Here is a 22510-nt window from a genome sequence, read left to right on the forward strand (position 1 = left end):
AGCCTCAATTCTCTTTGTAGATACCCTTTAAGTACTAGAAAACTGATAAGGCCCCCCAAACTTTCTCTTCTCTAGGGTGAAAAGATCCATCACCTTCAGTCTTTCATCTTTGGCAGGTTATCCAGCCCTTTGAACATCTTTGTGACCCTCCTTTGCACCCTCTCCAGTCTCTCCACATTTTTTTTTTTTTTAATTCTGTAAACCAGAACTGGGCACAGTACTCTGGATGCAGCCTGACAATCAGTAAATGGAAGGGGATGGTCACATCTCTATCTGAACCAGTGGTGCCCCTGTGGATGCAACCCAGGATCTGACTTGCCTTTGTTGCTGCCACATTGCACTGCTGGCCCACATTCAGCTTGTTGTACGCTGGACTTCCAGGTCCCTCTCAGCAAGGCTGCTCCCTGGGCACACAGATCCTGGCCTGTGGGCTCTTTGGTTATAATATCCCAGTTCAGGACCTTACACTTGTCTTTGAACTTCATGCAGTTCTTGCCGGCCCATTTTTCCAGCCTCTCCAGGTCTCTGTAATTCGGCTCTCCCTTCTGTCCACCTCATCAGTTTAGTGTCATCATGGTGACACGGTGAGAAACTTTGCCTTGTCAGCATTATATACAACATTTTCCCTGCCCTGTTTAGCAATGGGAAAGTTTTTCCCATGCTTCTCCGTACTGCTGATGTTTGAAAAATCTTTTCTTGTTGTTCTTGATATTTTTGGTCAGCTTCAGTTCTAGCTAAGCCTTAATCTTCCTGATAACATTTCTGGTTGCCCTAGTAAGGTTCTTGTATTCTTTGATGGGTATTTGGCCTCCTTTCCATAGCTGGCATGATGCTTCTTTGCCTCTAGCCGCACCCCAAATCTAATAGTTAAGCCAGGATGATTTTTTCTGCCTCCATCTTTTACCTTTGAAGGAGGAACACTGTTTTTCATATCACCTGCAATTCACTGAGATAAGTATCTGTGTCTGGTTTCACAAACAAGAATGTATTTTATATGAATTCTTAAAATCAGAAAGAAGACAAAGCCTAGTGATCTATCATGACCACAGAATTGCAGAATCACAGAACTTTTTAGTTGGTAAGGAACCTCTTGAGATTATTCTGTCCATCCAACCCCTCCCTTGCCCATGCAGGGTCATCTAAAGGAGATGGTCCAGGACCATCCAGTCAAGTTTTGAATATCTCCATAGATGGAGGCTGTTGGCTGTTGTATGATAATGGTCAATTCAGAAAATTTTATTCATATTTACTCATTGAGACTGAATAATTATAATACTGTTGTAGCAAAACTAACACAGGCTGCAACTTTCTCACTGTTTTTTTTTTTTAATTAGAATTTATAACAAGGGATTGTGATCATGTTTTAATGAAAGGGAATAAAAAAATTCAAGCAGCCTCACTGGAAGCAAAAAAAAAAAAGATACAAACAAAAATGAACCCACTCTTAATAAGAGTTGAGGCTGAAATGTTTTCTGTTCTTTATTAAACTCACAGGATTTAGTAGTGAAACACTTTTGGAAGAGCTTCTATAAAAGATCTTAATTTTCATATGTGAGCCAGGCTTTTATCTCTTTTAGCAGATGAAAATAAATGAACACCTAGGCCTGACTTTTTTAATGTATTTCAGATACTTACTGGAGCACTGGCAATATCTCAGTCTTTACTATCTGATATCAGTTCTCCTTTTCTGGATGAGTTCCTTGAGAAAGAATTAGCAATAATTCCCCAGCAGCAGCTGTTGTCTATGAATATTTTGGAGTTTGCCCTTTCGAGATTGTGAGGAAAACAGACCTTATTATACTGGTTTGACATTTACATGGCCAGTGCTAATTTTAGCAGTGTTGTCTGTGGTTTTGTGGTTTTAATTTAAATGATTCTGTAGTAATTTTATTGGAGAAACTATCACAAAAACAAGTAAACAAACAAATAAAAGTGCCCCCTCCTAAATGATTCTCCATCAGACTTCAAAAAACATTATGAGCTCTGCCTGAACTGAGTGCTGCTCTTCTGGATACAAGCAATGAGAGGCACTCTCAGATATTACAAAATTAAAAGTAATGCATCAAGGAACATAAGTCCCTTCGACATCTAGAAAATTTATCATCAAAGCACCTTACTAATACAAAAAATACATGACTTTGTGATGAAGTTCTATGAGAGGATGATGATTCTTTGCAAAGAATACCGCAGGATATTTTCCTCACAATTTTATCACCATGGCACTGCTTGGTATGCCTGCTCTTAAAATTTTCCTAAGCTACTGTAGAGGCAACAAATGCATCTTTACCCATCTGTATTCCTTCCAAATAACATCCCAGATATAGGGATCCACTGCTTCTTTACTTTAATTTTAGCTCTCACAGTGCTGTGCTTTCTAAGGCTGACACAGAAATTACACAGAACTCAACCACAGTGTACTGCCCCAAAGTGAAGCCAGGAATTTGAAATACACTCATTTTGATTTAATTATGTAACTCAGTTCTGAGCTGTAGGCTCAGTGCCCAAGGAATCTTTTACAAAATCAGTGTTCTCCACCAGCCTTTGGAGAGGCTTGAGGCAAGGCTTAACAAAAGGTTACCTGAAAATGAAATGAGAGAGGATGCAGATCTCCACATGCCTCTCTGCGAGGCAGTTAACTCAAATTACAGCCCTTGGTTTGAATCAGATGGCTTCAGTCTTTTAAAGGATCAGCTGAGCTTACTCTGCTAACTATTACTGTTTCCTAATGGGCTGTAGGACAGTGAAAGGCAAGTGAAGTATTATCAAAATCTGGCCCAAACCTTTTTGCCAAAGGTGATGTACCTCTATTCCAAAAAGAGCCTTGCTATGGATTTCTTGCAAAGAATTTGTGGGTACTCATTGCAGTATAAATGCTTACATGAAGATAAGGGAGTCAGCCTTTTTGCAGTTAGGCGTATTTCATCTATCTTGTTAACTAACCAAAATCATAAGGAAATAAATCTGCATTAGCAGTTAATGATCAGTTGGTTAGTTGACAGCTGCAGGCAAGCCCAGTGATATAAAAATTACTGTCATTATGGACAGCTTCTACTAAGAAGATTTTTTATTAAAAATGTGAATACAATCTGTTTCAACAGCAATATTATAAAATTTGTCTTCTCATTATCTTTAATAACCAATTTTCTGCCAGAATGACCCAGAATGCTATCATATAGATTCTGTATTAAAACTTATTTTAAAAAACCAAGGCACTATGTCCCGGAACAGACATAATTAAGCTACAGTTCAAACAATATATGCAATGCATATGTAATATAACTAGGTATTAGTTTACAGTTTGTTCTATTTGTCATATGTTAAAAGTGACTGCAAATGAAACTTAAGGATGTGCTGTAATGGTGTTACACAGTGGTTCCCTACAGTTGTTGGTTACACTACTTTGGTGTGCATGTGTGTGGGTTCAAGGCAATCTAATTGCAAATATATCCTGAGGAATACTCTTCTATTTTAAAGATACTGCATTACAGGCATCTGTCTTAACTACACCAGTTCAAGCCCAAAGTGGGCACATCCCAGGAGAGATCTGCCTATTCTCTCACGGGGGGAGAACAGTGTGTCAGTGCTGTAGCATTGCAACAGTGTCTGTGATCAGCTTAGTTATTTCCAATACTGGATTAAAAATTAGTAGCTAATTTTTAAAGATTTTCAAAAAACCTTTTGACCACATGATTACCAACAATATACATATATGTAATATATCTTTTAAATCTTGGATATGGACTTGATAATGCATCAAATAGGGAGATCAAGAGGTAAGAAAAATATTAAATCTTTATTGAAATAAAAAAGAGGAAATACAGTTTATTTTTTCATCCAGATACATCTTAAGTATTTAAGATTTTTAATGAGGATATTTTCAAGCTATTTCATGATACTAGATTTTTCAATTATTTCAAAGACAAATTGCTCATGCCACGATGAACTAATACAAATACACAAGAATTAAGCAATTGAAAGTGCAAAACAGTTGGTTAATTTCCATAACTACCATATGATAAACTTCTTACACAAATCGAGATATGTTTAGGTAAGAAATTCCTACTCTAATTTGAGCAAACCCAGGGAACGATACTCATAGGCCTGTATTAGCATGTATGCATTGTAGCAAGTGTGAAATATTATCACAAAAAATGATTCAAAGCTTAATGTAGAAGTAGTTGGTCATAACTAAGAGGATTTTCTGCAGATAGAGTTGAAGCTGAAACCCTAACCCTGAGATAGTGTTTCCTGCAAATTTCAAGAATTCTTTTAAAAGCAAGGAGCTTGATAGTGAAAAGACTATATGATTTACTTGTTCTACATTTTCCATAACTTTACTTCTGAAATAGCTGGAACACATCCTGAGGTGGATGTTCTGATGCTTGGCAGACTGGCAAGTCATTGGAACAAGCCCTTGAAAGTTCAATGTATCAGGCTGCCTTCATTACAGACAACATAGCTTTAGGTTTTCTTTTTTAATACAGCAAAATCATTCTGATGTAATATCATACAGAAAAGGCATGTTTGTAGAATAATAATGTAGATTATTTTAAATATATTACAATTATATCTTGAATGCACTATTACTCACAGGTGTGACCCACAGATGCTCAAAAAAACATGACTTAGGCCCTAGAAAACCATGGCATTGACATACATATATTACACATGATCTCTGAATATTAAATGTGGAACATAGTTGTAGTTTTTTTGTTTTGAGCCTTCAGAGTTTCTCTGGGTCCCATTTCAAAGGTTAATCAGTACGTAGAAGTTTAAAACAACACTTCATATAAACTTCTCTATCCAGGACATTGAAACATAATGTATCTTATACAGGAAGACAGGCCACAAATGCTACTATAAGATTAGAATTGGCTGTAGCAAGAGCAGGGTAAAATGGAACTTTTCACAGGGAAAACAGTACACTGATAAAATCTTAAACAGTGGTTAAAAAAGTGAAAGGGAAGTATATGAGTAAACCAATAATTTTCAAAACTTTCAAAATATCATAACAGTCTGTTACATCTTACAGGAATCCATTTAGCTCCAAAAGAAAAAGTGAATATCCCCGTGTTATTCGTGCCACATGCAATGAAAATGTATAAAGCTGAGGTGATAGTTCACGTAAGGAAGGAAAATGGTGAAAACTGGACTTATGAGTTCTCTGGTGGATCAAATAAAGACTTAAACAGGTAATTTATTCTAATAGGAAAGGAAAAAGTAGTTGAGGATATTCAGTCCTGTCTTCATTTCCCCTTTGACTATTCATGTATAGCTCCGAAAGGCAATCAAGTGTCTGATTTGAGGGCAATGGGTGGCCATCAAAAGCTTTACATGTACCCTACAAAGTATGTGGATTCAGGGTAAGAATTCCCTCTGTCTTAATATCTTCCTGTTCCCACTTTAAATAAAGACAATGTAAAGTACTACCTGCCAGTGCAGTTATGAATATTGAAAGCTCTTAGGTACCTCTGTTTTTTCTGTGTGTTTGGGCTCATTATGGTTCTCATTTGGATATGTTTATGTAATGCATAAACTGCATAAACTTTGTTTTAGTGTAAATATTGCCTGTCAGAATGCAGGTCAGGCCAAATGTTCTCATATCCAGACAGAATAATATTCAAATATGCTAAGTGGATATAAGTTGTAGCTGATATAATTTAGAGCTGATACGTATAGTTGTATTTTATTTCTTATTTTTCTCAGATATATTTATCATTACAGTACACAATAAAATAGAGTCTAACCTTTCTAACAACTCCAGACAACAAAGTCTAGATTGCTTTGGAAAAAGAATTCTCAGCAGTCTATCAGAATGATACTCTTCACTTGTTTTCCTAGGAATGTTTTTCTAGCAGAAAGTGGGGAAATCGAGGGAATACTCTGGAGATATCCAGTTCATGGAATACCTGAAGCACCACAGCAGAAATTAGGTAGGTAATGGTTGAAAAAAACTTCAACAATAATGTTAAGAAAATTAAATAGTCATTTATGTTCTCACCTACTTGATCACAAGAATTTGCAACAGTACTTTGCTACATCCTAAAAAAGATGAAATCACATATTAAAAATAAAATCTCCATTTGCAACCTACAAATCTAGATCTACTATTTTGTTCTCATTGTGGATAAAAGGAGCTGGGGGCAGTTGAAAATATTAAGGCCTGTGCCCTTCACTGTACCAATTAATGCTGAGTTTGAGAACTGAAGGTAAGTCTAATTAACTCACGGGTAGATTTCTGCTTGCATACCCAGAACACCCTTCTGGAGAGTTTACAGGGTGCAAAATGTTGGAGTAGATGTTCACTGTTTTTCTCAGCCTTGAATTTCATTTCTTAATCGAAAGCAGAATACAGAGTTTTGTGAATAACAGTAAGTTTTCCCTTTGCTTCTGAGAAGTAAACTTTCATTAAAAAACAACTGACACTCACAAGGGGTTTTTTGGTTGCTTATTTTGGGGGTAGTAAATGCTTATAGAATTGATCACCTGTTTTTTTAAGGTGTGATGTAAACCCAGAACTGTGAAACAGGAAATTGTGAACAGCCTTTTAAATCTATATCCTTGATGAAGCTACATTTCAATGTGTAGATGAAGGAAAATTTTATAGCAACTTGTCCTTTCAACTTACCTTTTTAAGAATGAATAAGTGAATATAATACCTGTCTACACTAAATGTATTAAGGTACAGGAACAATTTCTGGAAAAACATAGAAATAGATATTTGTACTGTCATTAATTTATGTTGCTTAAGGACTCTTTACTTGTAGACAAATACCAATGATGTGGTATTAATTAGAGCTTTCATCTCTTTAATTTCCACTTTAATACCTTAAGGAATGAAACAGAATATTATCATGTAATCAGCTGTTGCCCCAAATGATGGTTTTAATGAGTCTCATTAGCATTAAAACTATGTATATTGATGTGAATATTTGTTGTGTTATTTAAATCTGTTATGTAATTCACTGGCACTCTGAGATAAATCTCCCTTTTATTGGGCTATTGTTTTCATTTGAGTCACAGAATCATTAAGATTGGAAAAGACTGCTGAGTCCAACCACTAACCCAGCACCTCTGTCTTACCACTAAATCATGTCTCTAAGCACCATATCTACATGTTTTTGAACATTTCCAGGACTGATGATTCCACCACTTCTCTGGTGACCTCATTCCAATGCCTGACCACCCTTCCCATGAAGAAATTTTTCCTAATATCCATTCTAAACATCCCCTGGTGCAATGTGAGGCCATTTCCTCTTGTCTTGTTGTTTGTTACCTGAGAGAAGAGACCAACCCCCACACGACTACAACCTCCTTTCATGTAGTTGTAGAGAGCACTAAGGCCTCTCCTGAGCCTCCTTTTTTTTCCAGGCTGAACACCCACAGCTTCCTCAGCTGCTCCTCATCAGACTCGTGCTCCAGACTCTCCCCCAGCTCCAGTGCCCTTCTCTGGACACGCTCCAGCCCCTCAATGTCTTTCCTGTAATGAGGGGCCCAAAACTGAACACAGGATTTGAGGTGCAGCCTCACCAGTGCCGAGTACAGGGGGATGATCACTGCCCTGGTCCTGCTGGCCACGCTATAGCTGACACAGGCCAGGTGCCATTGGGCTTCTTGGCCACCTGGGCTCACTGCCTCATGTTCAGCTGATTTTTGACCAAACCCCCAGGTCCTTTTCTGCTGGGCAGCTTCCCAGCCATTCTTACCCAAGCCTGAGGTTGTTGTGACCCAAGTACAGGACCCAAGACTTGCCATATAAGCTATGAATTAAAACTATTAGCATTCATAAGTTGCTTAAGTAACATCATTTCTGTATATGATCAGAAACCTAAATAATGTCAAATCTCAAGTAATTTTAAATTCCTGAATGCTTCTTTAAAGCAGCAAAACTAAATTATATTTATAAATGTTTTCTATTAGTTTATGTTCAGTAAATGTAATGCATACAAGAAACATTGCTTTCATTTTGAATACATGCCATTTTTTGGCCAGCATGTTATGTTGGGCTAACTTTTTTTTCTAAGGAAGTACTAGGTTCTTCAAAAATTACCCAGAAAACTGAAATATCTGTTTGTGAGTGTATTTAGGAAGCTTTCTATTCTTATATTGATTCTGAAATCCCATGGTTTTCAGTTTTAAATGGGCTTTTTAAAAACTTGTGTTGTAAGGCATGAATCCAAAGCAGATAATAACAAAAAATATACTTTTTAAAAAATTATTTTAAATAATAAACAAAGTTGTATTTTAATTTCTTTTAATGCAGACACTTATTAAAATTGCCTGGAGGCTACAAGCTCTTATGTCAAAAACCAAAACTGTTTTGCTAGTATATTAGGAGTTCATCTTTCTGTCATTCTTATTTGCATCTTAATGTACTTAAACTTCTAGAAGTCACTTGGCTTACTATCTCATGAGACCAATTAAAATGATCAGTGGTCACAGCCTATGTAGAACATGTTAGGTAGATGATAACTTGGCTATCTTATAAAAGTGATTACAAGCAGAGGATCATCCAGAATACTTTTTTTGTTCTTGTAGTCAAAGCACCATACACCAATTTAGATTGGAGAGGACCACTGGAGGTCATCTATTCCAACTCCCTGGTCAAAAGTAGGTTTAATTAGATCAGGTTTTTGAGGGACTTGTCCAGTCAAATCCCAGATGTATCTGACTTTTATCCATAAGTATTACTTAGCCGTTTAGAAAAAAGAAAATACAGAGACAGTTCAGGTAGCTAGATGAACTGTGGAATAAAAAAGGATGTGAACACAACATGTGCACACAGTAATCTGAAACATTTAGTAAGCTAGTGTAGTGCAGACAATGTAATCTATTCTTAAACAAGAAAGCTCTAGAAATTACTTCAGCCCTGTTAAACAGGAAAGGGGATTACTTGAACTTGATGTATAAATACCTATTTTCCAGAATAATGATAGTGAATCAGAACTGAAAGTTGAAGATAAATAAACATGGCATTGAAGAAAGAGTTTCATTGCTCTTTTTTAAGCACTTAACATAATTACTCACCATGATATGGTTCTAAATTATTTATCATTAACTCCTGATGTTAAGTTCTGTTAATTTTTAAAGAAACATTGGATGTAATTCTGATGAACATGACTTCTAGACCTTGACACTGACAAGTATGTGATCAGCTCTTCTTTTTCATGTTGATTCCAATAACTCTAAAAAATTCTAAGTATTTTGTTTCAGTTCTTGCATGTAATTTCCTCCTCTTTCTCTGCCAATAAATATTGAAAGAACCATAAAGAGTAACTATTGAAGCAAGCTTTAGAAAAACTAATGTGTAAGCTAGGGCCTGACAACTTTGTAATGAAAAAGACATATTTTAGAAGCAATAAATTAAAATCACTTCTGAATTGAAAAAAAAGCTCTGTCATGCTTCAAACAGAAACTTGTACGAGAATACTTTTTATTCTGGCATACTTCTATTAAAGCTGAAGTTTGAACAACAGTTTTCTTAAATTAGGAAATCAAAGAGTAACTTAATATACTTTCATTTAACCTTCAAATTCTTGTATTTTTTTGGTTTTGTTTCAGTCTTCCTTTCTTATTGGCATATTTCAAACTATGCCGTAATTCCTATTTGCAATTGAACTAAAATGAAGATACCTTTAATGATTAAAAATAAGAGAGAAATTTGCAAATGTTGTTAGGAACTAACTGTACAAACAGATTTTTGTTTGCTTAGCAATAGTCCTGCTACTTCACCTAACAGAGCAATGGAAACTGAAGGCTGGGGAAAAGCTTTTGTTTGTCTTGCTCCTCACTGGTATTTTATCTTTCTCTAAGCACGTTTAACTTCTATGTTTAATTGCTTTGTTAAAGTCAAGATGCCAGTGCTTTACAAATAACATGATTTTACTTTTCTGTAGTTGTGGTGCGCTGTCGAGCCAGGCAGAGAGTAGAGCAAAGAGTAGAAATGCTGCTGATGGGTGTAGTTCCTGATGCAACTGCTGTGACTGACGCAAGAAATTCCGACACGGTCGATAGAGATGATTCAGCCAAAACCCAAGAAGTTAAAGTCACCGATGGTAAAAATAAATAGTTTTGATATCATACTATTTTAGGAATGTTGCAAATAAGGTAAGTACTTCACCAAATGTGCAGTTCAGCCATGGTAAGGTGAGGTTTAGAAAAATTTTCCCAGTCCATATTTCTATTGTTTTGCAAATATAGGATATCTGTTTAACAGTATGTCTTCAGCTATAGGCACCTTTGAACCTGACCTGTCTTTTTTTTTTTAATCTGTCTTGGCTGTTAAGGCTTGCACGCAATACAATCTCTGCTTCGAAAGAGAACAGCCTGCACAAAGTCTAAAGTTAGCAAAAATATGTCTGTGTAAGCACTGCAAAGAAACATTTATCTGCAGATTGTCCTTGTTTTTAAGATGCATTCCTACTAGCAGGCCAATATCTGCAGCAAAATGGATTGAAGAAGGAGGACTTGTACGAAAGAAGTGATAAAGTTCTGTTAAAGGATAGCTTCCACTTACTGTTAATCTGCTGAGAACACAGTGAAAATCAATTTCTTCAGAGATACCCCAGCCTTTCATATTATACCTCTCCTTGAAACAGAATGGTACAACATATAGGTGGCAAGAAAAGACTGCTTGTTACTGCTGTATCGCTGGTATTTCTTTTAATAGATGTGCCTTGCCAGTCATAGTCACTACAATAAATTTGAAAATTGTGCACCTTTGAAACTTAACATTATGACATATGAGACAGCCTAATGTGTGTTTAACTTAGCTGTAAATGAGGGAAGGGATTTCACCCATACTCAAACTTTGTGTAAGAGTGTAATGCATTGAAAGGTCATAAAAATTGAGTTTACAGATGTTGCTGTGATTGCAATGAGGTGATCAGTTGGAGAGGCAGCAAACCTTGCTGTTGTGTCTCGTTTCTGCCATTTACAGTCTGTTCCAACAGAGACTTTGCAGGAATACCATGTTACAGAAACTGTCCTGTCGAATAACTATGAAAACCTAAAAAGCTGTAAAAGGTAAATCTAGGTGAATTACATCCTTCCTATAAGGGTGATTTTTATGCAAACATGACCATGCTCTGCACACTGACCAATGTAGTCTCATATAAGCAATTACTGTCCAGATCTTTAAACAAATTTTATTTTTGAAAGCTTTTAAAAAAAGAGGAGGTCTGGAGTTGAACTGTTAACAAGAGCTTGCACAGCATATACTTACTGATTAGTTAGTATTTTTAAGTACTTAAACTTTATACTTTTATTGCAGAGTCAAAGATAACTTATAATCTGGGCGTATTATTATTTTATACTCCCATATTAAAAAATGTTAGTGGTCAGTCTAGTAAAACGAAAAAATATGAAGCTCTCAGTATACATTCTTTCCTCTTTGGAGAACTGTGAATACTATTATATAACTGTGAATACTATTATATAACTTTATTCATCCTTTTGAGAACTGCTGTCCATCAAAATACAGAGGGACTTTTTTTTTTTATCCTAGAGTAATGTGTTTAGCTCTTTATTGACTCGTCACACATGAGCAGGCTACCTTAAGCATACTTGAGCTATTTCCCTCCAACATGTTGGCATCTGAATTGACACAGAAAACATACATTGAGCAAACTGAGGCAGCATTTTGAAAGACTTGCAGGTTCCTGATGTGTAGTGCTTGTTTTATTCATAGGAATAATTTGTTACCACTGACTTCTGCACTTACTGCAAGACATTGATTTGGCACATTACATCTTTTCGAGCAAAAAGTCTGGTAGTGAAATGCTTTACACCATAGGTAGTAAGATCATTTATAACTATGCTTTTCATGGTTTTCAGTGACATTAAAATGTCATTATTTATGGATGAATTTGATGCCTATTAGGAATCAACTTTAATGGTACTATCTAAGCTTTCTTCATTCTACCAGAAATAATATAAATAAAAGCCTAAACCTCTAAGATAACAGTCCGGCAAGCTGTTCTTCATTTTTTTTCTCTTCTGAAAGAATGATTTATCAGAGTGTATGTGTGATGTGCAGAAAGCAGTTTTTACATCCAAAGATAAATGATCATAATTACTGGCAGATCACATTTAAACAGCTAATAATCTGCTTCAGTATTTAAGGTATTTGGACAAGTATAAATACTTTAAAGTTAAAAATTTTCAAGTATGTCTTTTACATAAAAAATCAATTTCATCCAACAGAGATCATTTGACACAGAAAACTATTACAATTTTTTAAGAAGGGACCATCTAAATAGTATCTATCTGAAATTATATAGTTTGTTGTTCTGAAGTCAGCAAAGTTACAGGGATCAAATAATAAAAGCTTAATGGTTTAGACATAGCAAATATAATATGGCCCTTTAAAAAATAATTTTCAATTGCATTAAATGCATATTTTCACTCTACATGTATTTTTCATCTTTTTCCTTACATGTGACTCTAAAGATGTCTTTTTCAGTAAAGCAAATGTAAGAGCTGAGATTCATCCAAACAAGTGTGAGGGCTGTTATTTTTATTCTAATAAAACAGCATTTTTAGTTTACTTTAAATATTCAATAGGAAATAAAGACATATTTCATTTTCCTTGAAATTCTATTTAATGTGGCAGATCTGGATCGGGAGGCTCACCTTTAGGATATGAGTTCAATAAAATTGGATATGACCAAAGAAATCTTAACACCAAAAGAAAGAAAAGTGCTAGTATAGGTGGAGACAAAATATTTTTGTAGACTTAATCTCTCCTCCAGAGATTTTAATGTAATTCCTGATAAAATGTAGCAGGTTAATATTGAAAGCAGTATGAAGAGGATAATAAATGATGAAGATGGTCCTCTGTCCTACTTAAGCCATCTCTGTATTGTCAGAATCATTGTGGCATTATTTTTTAAATTATCTTTGAGGATGAGAGAATTATAGCTATATAAATGAGATTTTCTTACTCTGCAAAAGTATAAGAAAGAATAACAAACTGATTGGTTTGGATTAACAGTGGATGAAAGAAGCGAGCAATGTCAAAATGGAAGTGTTAACAAGGGGGTAAACCACTGACCGGGTCACTCTGTTATGGATTATTACCTTGTAGTTAAGGGTAAAAATTCCTGCTGGAAAACAGGGAACTAGTAGAAGTCAAAGAGAGCATCAGAGAGAAATGAAAGCCTTAGATGGATTATCATGTCAGCTACTTAGTTTTTGTTTACATCTGGCTGTTTGTTTCTTAATTTATGAGTGAAGCATGGGAGAGATTTGATGCATTGTTTATTTTCTTTATTGAACTGAAATAATGCCAGGCATTTTAATGAAGAATTTCAAATAGGACTTTATTTACTTGTTGATATACAAGGCTACCACTGGGTCCATTAAACAAAGAAAAAAAATTAGCATAATTTTTTATCTCATAAGTAACTCCTCCTACTCTCTTTTCTTAATATAAGTAGAACAGTAATGACAAATACTGAAAAAAATGAAGAACTTATAAATTGTGAGCAAACGTGGTTTGGAACTGCTTTTATTTCTGTTTACAGAACAGGCATTCATTTCTGTTTCTTTAACATTTTATAAAATGTTGAAATCTGCAAGCCTTAGGAATGAGAAGCATCATTATGTTAATTAAAATTACTTTCTGACACTTATGCAAAATCATGCTCAGTTTAAATATTCAATGCTTACAAGGAACCAGATCAATTATAAACTAATCTGAAGTTATTTATTCAGCTTCACAAAATTGCAAAAACAATAAATAATACAAACCTAGAAATTAATAAGTTCTTCCAGGTGTTACTCTTCAGTATGATGTACATCCAGGAAACATGAGAAGTCCAAAAGAACTGATTGACTAACCCAACATAATGTATCTCTGAAACAAGAATACATAAATAGATATCTCTTAAAAGGATTTTGAGTTAGTGGATGAGAAAAACCTAGGCAATATAATTTGCTGCAAGAGTCTATTAATTACTTTAATTGTTATATGATTGTGATTGCCATTCCTCCCATTTCTTGATCACAGAATTTCCTGTAATTGCTGTGGTTGGATGATAAGGAAGTATTGCTTCCAATAGAAGCGAAACTACTACACCCTTGTTTTGTAACGATATTTTGGGAAAGCTTCTGTAACTCAAAACTGTAGCCAACACAGGTCTCCAGGACCTTAACTGTGCTTCTGCAACATCATAGCACCTCACAATGCATTAATTTGCACTATTTTTTGAATTATTTTGTCATTATTTATGGGACATCAAAAAAGCCTTGCTAATCAAAGCCTTTAAGAGATACAGTTTTAGGTTTCCTAGAAGTACAATGAAGCAGTGCACTCCTTGTCTCAGCTTTTTAACATAGAAAAGCAAGTAGAGGGTTTATGCACCTAAATTTGCCTCAGAAAATGTATCTGACAGTCACTGTTGTAAAAAACCACATGCACACGTGCAACTGTTCTACCCTAAATGCTCTTCTATTTCCAGGTTATTACATCCTATTGTCATTTTTGTGCTAAAATTCTTTGTCTTCTCTGTCTGAAGCTGCACTGTTCAAATTTTGTTGTTCTTACAGAAAATGAAGTTATTATCTCTAGATCCCCTTCATCTCTCCCACACTGCACATTTCCAGCAGAACATGATGAAAAAAAAAAAAAAAAACAACCCAAAACCAAACAACCTTCTCCTGCTGTTTTGGAGAATGTATACAACTTTATGTTTTTATAAATTAGTGCATCAGGCCTCTAGTTTTGACAGCTTAAGAACACATTGATCTGAAGCTTTGAAGATATAGCTAGATATTAAAACTATAAGACAAGTGACTAGAAGTTACATAGAATCACCACAGAGCATTGAATGAAATTGTGACCTTGAGCCATTACTCTTTCTTCAAGCCACCTGAGGAATACGGAGTGAAACCTCAGAAATTTGCTACACTGAACTTTTATTAATTCTGAAACTGATTTGTATCCAAAATATAACACAAATGGATACCTCCCCTGAGATTACATCTGTCTTATAGCAGAGGATTTTACACTACCCTATGTTATGGATGTTCCATCTTATGTATAGCTGAATGCAGTCTGTTGGATAAGGAAAAGGAAGGAAAAAAATGTGACCCTGGTGATTAGGTCCTGTATTCCAGTCTCTGTGGCTCAGCCTGTTTTGTATATTAAAAAAAGTCAGAAGATAAAAAATGGATCCTTTTGTAATGGACCATAGTATGGTGTAAAACTATCAAGGGCTATTGAAAAAACTGTGACATGAGTTTTCAATTTATCTTCTGTGTGTGCCAACACAAATTGAATGTTTCGGTTAAAAGACAGCTTGAGTTGTTACTGATTTCCATGGGTGACATTCAAAGTGAGGCAGATGGGTGAGAATACCATCAAAAAATAATGTCTGTGTGAATTAAGACTAAATCATGAGATATGTTCATGAAGAAGCTGCTTTGATGTTTCCTGTGCCCAGCCAATGATGTGATCTTTATCTGCTAGAGTTTCTGGATAAATGAAGACAAGGCTAAATAAAAGGGGAGCCTGTTGGAGAAGCAATATAATGTGTTATGAAGAAACACATTTTAATTGATTCCTTTATAGAATTAATTTATAGGTTAGTGTACAAATCTGAGTAGAATATCAGATCCAAGGAGAATAAAGTGGGAGATCCTTTGGGCTGATGAGAATCCTTTTGCTTTTTCTGAGGTTTTTGTTTTAATTTACTATGCCAAGTAATATCAAAAGAAAGAAAGAGTGTTAAGGCAGGTGGATGGATAGGCATAGTGAAAAGGGAATTAATGCAAAAGGGATTCAGAGAGACAGAATATATGAAAACAATCTGCAAGAAACAGTGCAGAAATATATGTGGAAGAGCAGATACTAGATGCCCACTATGTGTTTCATATACATGGATTCACAAGCTTCCATTTCAGTTGTTGCAGTGTTTGGAAGAAACATGCTCAAAAAAAGCAGGGAGGAAAGGCTTTTAACTGCTCTCTTTACAGTAGAAACTTGGTTTAGAAGTGGATAGCTGTTTTAAAGAAGAGTTTTGAAGGAGAAAAATAAGGAAACAAAAATACAAAATGTAAGCAAAAATTTAGAAAATAAGAATTCAAGTTGGTTGCTGTTCCTAGGGAAACAGGCAGTTTTATGTAGGGTTATAAAAAGATGTGGCTAAGAGTGGAATTTTGCACAGCCTTGAAGCTATGGATGAAGAGCTTTGACTGGACATGGAAAGAGAAATAAATTTTGAGGGAAGAGATATGAAGATATATATGCAGAACTTCGTTGAGGATTTCCTTGACTTCCAATGAAGATCAATGACTATATTATCAACAGGAGGATAGAGCTTTTTAAAATCCATTTATTTCTATGTATTTAAGGTGGTTTGATGTCTCACACTTATTAAAGTTATGTTATCTTTGTTGTTATTTTTCATGCTCTACATACAGCACTTTTGTACCTGTATGAAGAAATTTGGTAAAGGTATATTAAGCTACAGGCAGGTCTTTTGGGATTCTTGTGCAATTTGTTTATTCTGCTGATATTATCATGGAGTTATGACATTTTACAGTGAGAAATAGCTATTTAATTCTAAGCTGAGATACATTTCTTACTGTCCAGATGATCATCATCATGGCCAGGCTTCACGAACAAAGATTTGGGAAGGGCTATGTCTACTTAAATATTAGGATGTTGACCACCAGACTTCCTTTTATTTTTTCTTCCTTTATTACTCTTGTAATTCACTTTTTGCTGTTCACTTGAATATTTGCTTGAAAACTGTATTAAAATGGTTTAATCTACTGTGCAATAATGTATTCTGTCTGCCTCTGATTTTGCTGATGAGGTGTTTCTGCACGTTTAATGTTCATTCCCCACTGTCTGCTGAGTTTCATCCGTGTGTATGTCAAGACTCCTGGAAGATAGTGGAGAAGCAGGAAAAGGACAAGTGTCAGATGAGAGCTGAATGGGGCTATGAAAAAAGATATTTCATAAGATTTGGAAGGTCAAGATTAGATGCTGGATGTCTGGCAAAAATGAGTAGTGAACATCTGGTTTTTTAGTTTCTGTTTTAACAGTTTAGAGACTATTAGCTCAAGAGGAGAAAAAATCTTTGTAGGGTGTCAGGGCGAGAATAGACACTTAGCCTTGAAAAATTATCAGAACCAGTGAAAAAAATCAGTGAGAGAGTGCAGTATGTTACATTCAGCACCGAATGAAAACAATCTGGCTTATGAAAAGCATGAAACTGCAAATTTATGAAAGGCTGAGCTTTCACTGCATATTTGTATTTGGTGTTTGCACTGGCCTCCTTTATTAAATGACTGCAAGTAAGACTGCAGCCAGGTGAAAGGGAGGTGAGGCAGGCCAGTTAAGTGAATTCACTTGGATCTCTGTTTTATTGCATCCATCCAAGGAAAAGCCTCTGTAACGGGGATAAGCATTTCAGTATTCTGAGCATCTTTCCATCACAGCTTTAATTTCTGTCTGTCTCACTGGAAATGGGAGATAGTGTGAAAGTAAAGAGAGCCCCTTGAGAAGATCCTCCCCTGTGCCATTTTTATGTCACCAAGTCTGCCACAGGTTAGGCACTACGTGTGGAAAGCTCAGGCAGCTTGATCTCCCTTAGGTATCCAGGAGAGACTGCAGCCTCACAGGCCAGTGTCCATCAGACTTTTATCATCAGAAAACACATTCTATAATGAGCTGGGCTTCGGTGAAATCAAACACTCACTTTTCAAAAACGGGAGGAAGGTACAAAGGCTTCTCTAATGACAGAGTGAAACTCTCTTCGAGGTCAGATATATCCAGTGGGCCTTTCACAGTACCTTCTATAGACATTCGGCCTGTCTACAAACGTCTTTGTTATCAACTCTTCTGAAGTTTGAATACAGGTTCTTTTCCACTAAAAAGTCATGTAAATTTCTGAGATCCTTATTTTGTGAACCTGTTAGACTAGTCTTTTAATTTTTAGATGCATGACATCTATTAATTAGTGTTACAGTAAATGTAACTCACACAAAAATTCACATTTTCTCAATTTATATGCTCAGAGTGTAAAATCCTTGGATTTTTTTTAAAGTGGTCTATATACTTTCATCTTCTTAGAGGCTATTTAAACAAACCAAATACTTTTATTCTAGTGCTTTTTAGGAAGTGTCCTTACTAGCATTTGAAAATAAATGTCAGCCAAGTTATTGAACTGTATAGCTGAAAAACCTGATTGTTTTTTAAACATAGCTGCTTCAGCAATTCTGCATCCACAATGTTGCCTAAATGCATACTACCTGTTTGGAAATCATTATTTGCACAAATGAAAACACTTAAAGACTGAGATTAATTGCCTTTCAAAAGAAGAAATGTTTAATGCTTGAAAAAATTGTCTTGGAATAGTTACCTCAAAACATATTCTTACTCCTTTTCTTAGATAATGCAAAGTATTATTGAGTAAATGTGAGGAAGTAATGTTTTTAATAATCAGAACTTCTATTCCCTGGATGTAACCAGCTGTATATAAATAGCATGCTTTTATCTTCCCGGTGTTTGGATAGATAAAAATCTTTGTGTTGAGTCAGGTGTGGCTAAAGCTCTCCCTGCTGCTCTCTATTTACAAAGCAGAAGTGAATTAATTGGGGTGTACTTTATATCAGCATGTTTATTTTACAACTTGTATTAGATAAAACAAGAATTCTACCTGTACTAAAAATGGTAATTTTTAAAAAGAAAACTAGTGAATGAAAGCATACAAAGAGCTGGGCTAAAGGGTCAAGGCATATTTAAACAGTGTGTTATATTGTTTTGGGCTTTATGGCAAAGAAAATATTAATTCTGTCTCCATGTTTTATTTCTTTTACCATTGCAATTGAAAGTGGAAATTCTAAGAGTCAAGAGAACTCTGAATATTTGACAAATTGGACAATTTACTAGCCATGATTCATTACTTCTTTTTTTTTCCTCTGGCTTCTGCCAGTTTGTTTAAGCAGCATGTGTATTACAGAATTGTCTAGTATCAAATATTAACATTTCACAGAGGCTTCCTAAGTATTCCTAATATAATAGTCTTCAGGGCAGCTGTGATGAAAATATAATTATATTTTTCATTTTTGAACAGTCCTAAACTAGATCAGGAGCCTAGATCAAAACCAGTTAAGGGACCAGCATAACTAGGCTTTCAAATATTGGCAGTAATAAATGCATTATTTTTCCTTATCTGTTGAAAGTATTGAAATATTTTAACTAATTACTCAATATGAGCACAGAATAGGTTACAAAACAGCCTGGAGCAGAAAAAATATAAATATTTAATTGCTACTAACTAGAAGATTCTATATACATGTCAAACCAAACCCAAATGTCTTTGGATACTAAAAGCAACATGTAATTCACAATGTTTTCTTCCTAGCATCTGAACTATAAAATAAGATTTTCCTGAGTATTACTGTGTGGCATAACTGCTGAAAGAAACACGTGTTCAAAAGTTGCAATTTTTTTCACTGTGGAATGCTCCAAATGATGTCATCCTTTCCCTCCCTTTGATTGTAAATGTCTTAATCTTCATGTTCAAACATTTGTTTAGAGTGACTACTAAAGGCTTTGGGCTGTGTTGGAATCAATGCTTGGCATAAGCATTATATTTTTCAAACAGAGAAACAGGAAAGCATGGAACAGTGTAGGATGATTCTAAATTTTATAAACTGTAGGGAAAGTGTTCATGTTTAATTTCATTGTAACAAAATACATTTATTGTAATACAGTGCGTATATGATAGTTGGATTAATATATGAAAATCCTGTATATTTGGTACTCAGTGTGTATCTACTATGACTGATAACCCCATATGTTGGGAATAATATTTTGCTTCTCTGTGTGCCTCTTTAGTAGGAATTGTACAGAGATTTGTGAAGTATCTAAAGAGTTAGAAATGTTTCAATATAAGCTGCTGCATTTCTGGGGGTTGATCTGTGTGTTCAAAAACGAGGCAACAAAGGTTCACACCTTTTGTCAGCTGATGAAGTGAGAAGAAGGAATATGAACATTTCAGAGAAGGAGGAAGGACTAGAAGCATAAGAAGGGTTAATACTCACTTAAATTTGGGTAGTCTTACAGATTGGCAGAAGCAAAGTAAGCTTTTCCTTAACTATCTCACAGTCCATCATCTCTTTGACTTTTTATGTAAACAAATCTGTAGACTGTATTTTAGAATTCCAAGTCAGAAGGCCTTAGGAATTAACTCTGCAGCTGACTGGCACTCTGTAGCTGGGATATGTGTACAGGGATGGATACACAGCAGTTCTGTACAACACATTGTACTCAGCTGTGCAATTTCAAAATGTGTCCTGAGATATGTGGTCACAGTAAAACAAAATCTCCTGTAGGATTTAGTGGTTGTGTTAAAGCACTTCTCACCCATAAAACATGTAAAACTTTTAAATAGATTAGCAGCTTGATTTTCTTTTCCTCATAAAAATGTTCCCTTCTGTGCACAAATTACTACTGTATACTGAACATCTCAGTTTTCTTTATTACAGCTGCAGGACACATTTGATTTCAAGAAGCTCATCTGTTTATTCTTATGTCATTACTACTTGGCCCTATCATGGCTGCTACAGGGGAGAAGAGGCTACTAGTGACATCTTCATTATTTCTCTGTATTGTTTCTCAGGCTTGCAGCCATCAGTGGCACTCATGTCCTTAATGGCTTTTTTTTTTTTTGATTGTCCCAGTGGCATGACTCAAACATTCTTGCAGTTTTCATTTGGCTGTTGCACTAGAAATATCTCAGCATAATACAGAAGTGGTAGTCAGAACAATATTGCTGTAATCATTTGCATATCCTAAGTAGCTTGTCATATGAAATGGGAAGATTTTGCTATGCAGTCAGAAGGAAATCAGTCAAGTTTTAGATAATTACTAGTTTTACTTGTCTGTCATTTTTAGTAACAAATGAAAGAATTGTAACTCATAGGCAGCCAACTGTGAGAATAAGACTGATCTTTTCCTCTTGTATCATTTAGGTTTCTCTGCAACAGCGGAGTTTCTGTATGAATTGCAATATCAATCAAATGAAATTAGATCTCAGCTTGAATCTTTGGTTGGTATGCATCTGGTTCAAAAAGAGTGGGATACAGAATCTGGAATCGTAACACTGATCTTTAGTGTCGTGTTTGCACCTAACAAACCAATGAGGTAAGTTCCTGTTCCTTATTGCCAAGAGGACATGTAATGAACTCCTGTCTGATCACTTTTAGCTCCATAAGCACCTCCCTTCACTCTTTTCCTCATTTTTTTTTTCACCTCTGAGATCTATTATTTTAGATTTTCTCACTTTCTGCTTCTCAGTATAATAATAGTGTTTCTTTTTAATGCCTGTGAGATAGTTCTGTTGGGTTACTTCCATAGCCTGTGTGGAAGCCCATTTTACTTCTAAACATTGGAGTATTGAAAGACTTTCAATGGAAATTAATTGTTCTCAAATTTCATGAAAAGCATACAGACAAGATGGTCTATCAGTCTTGGAAAATTTTTCCTAGATGAGTATATGTGCATATTCTTTGGCTGGACGGGATAGTTAAATCTGAATTTTGTCTCTAGTGCTCTGGTAACAATGATCCACAGGAAAACATCCTCTTTTATAGCTGTACTGTGAGAAATGATGGATTTTCTTTGACTTACATTGGCACATCCCATTTCTTTAAAAGGAAACTATGGAAGGGACCTCTTTTTGGAGAGAGAGAAGTTGTGCTTTTCTTTTGAAGCAGTGAAATGTGTGTGGGGAGGAGGCTGGAAAGAAACTTCAGTAAAATGCAGGCACACAGTAAATTCAGAGTCCCAACATTACCGGGAGTGTTAGGGAGCAATCACTGCTGAATATCATGGATTACATGCAAAAAGGTTATCTTTAGGGTGCAGGAGGTTGCTCTTTACTTGCAGCAGTCCAGAAGGTTAATGAATTAAACAAAGAGCAAACCTTTAGGAAAAAACTATCCTCCCACTGCATGCAGTGTCATTGTGTCAGAGAGGGGGTAATTTAGAAACCCTTTTTATTCCTACTCTGTCCTTTTTATTTTATTATTTTCTGATTTGGTTTGGGTTTATTTTATCTTTGCATACTTGAGACTTATCAGGGTTCATGCAGAGACTCAATGACTGCAATTAATTGGTTTCTTTATCTTCAGAATCTACAGCACCAACTCCTTTCTTAGAGAGTCTAAAGACATCAGAGTCTGGAATTTTTATAAAGTACATGGACGTTTGTCAGATCTGTTTGATTCTACTATGAACTGCTAACATGTTCTGGACAAAATTCTCCTCTAAGACCACAATAACTAAAGAATAATTATTAAAACAAATTTACTTAAATTTGTTAAACTCAAGAGAGAGTAAGCAGAAGAATAATAAAATCTCATAGCTGTACCAGTCATTTTTCTTTCATATTATGTTCTTTTTTTGTACTTTGCTGTAAATATCCAGTGCTATTTAGTCTATGTCCAGTCAAGTGCACCTGATATATACTATGCCTTGCAAAATTAAGGA

At 35.3% G+C, this 22510-nt stretch overlaps 1 protein-coding gene across 5 annotated transcripts in view; it reads left to right on the top strand.

Moving 5' to 3' along the window:
* Nucleotides 1-22510, top strand: part of CFAP47 (cilia and flagella associated protein 47) — a 275959-nt gene that overhangs the window by 231814 nt on the left and 21635 nt on the right. For 2 of the 5 annotated variants that reach the window (XM_017811012.1, XM_017811013.1), the window contains 4 exons: nt 5033-5192; nt 5842-5933; nt 9897-10055; nt 20992-21163. In XM_017811012.1, coding sequence (XP_017666501.1) covers nt 5033-5192; nt 5842-5933; nt 9897-10055; nt 20992-21163 — 583 coding nt within the window. Of the gene's footprint in view, nt 1-5032; nt 5193-5841; nt 5934-9896; nt 10056-20991; nt 21164-22510 lie in introns of those variants that run through there. The other 3 variants (XR_001874104.1, XM_017811014.1, XM_017811016.1) reach the window with 2 other exon arrangements.

Source organism: Lepidothrix coronata, unplaced genomic scaffold (genome assembly GCF_001604755.1).
Source record: "Lepidothrix coronata isolate B3197 unplaced genomic scaffold, Lepidothrix_coronata-1.0 Scaffold30, whole genome shotgun sequence".
Classification (NCBI taxonomy): domain Eukaryota; kingdom Metazoa; phylum Chordata; class Aves; order Passeriformes; family Pipridae; genus Lepidothrix; species Lepidothrix coronata.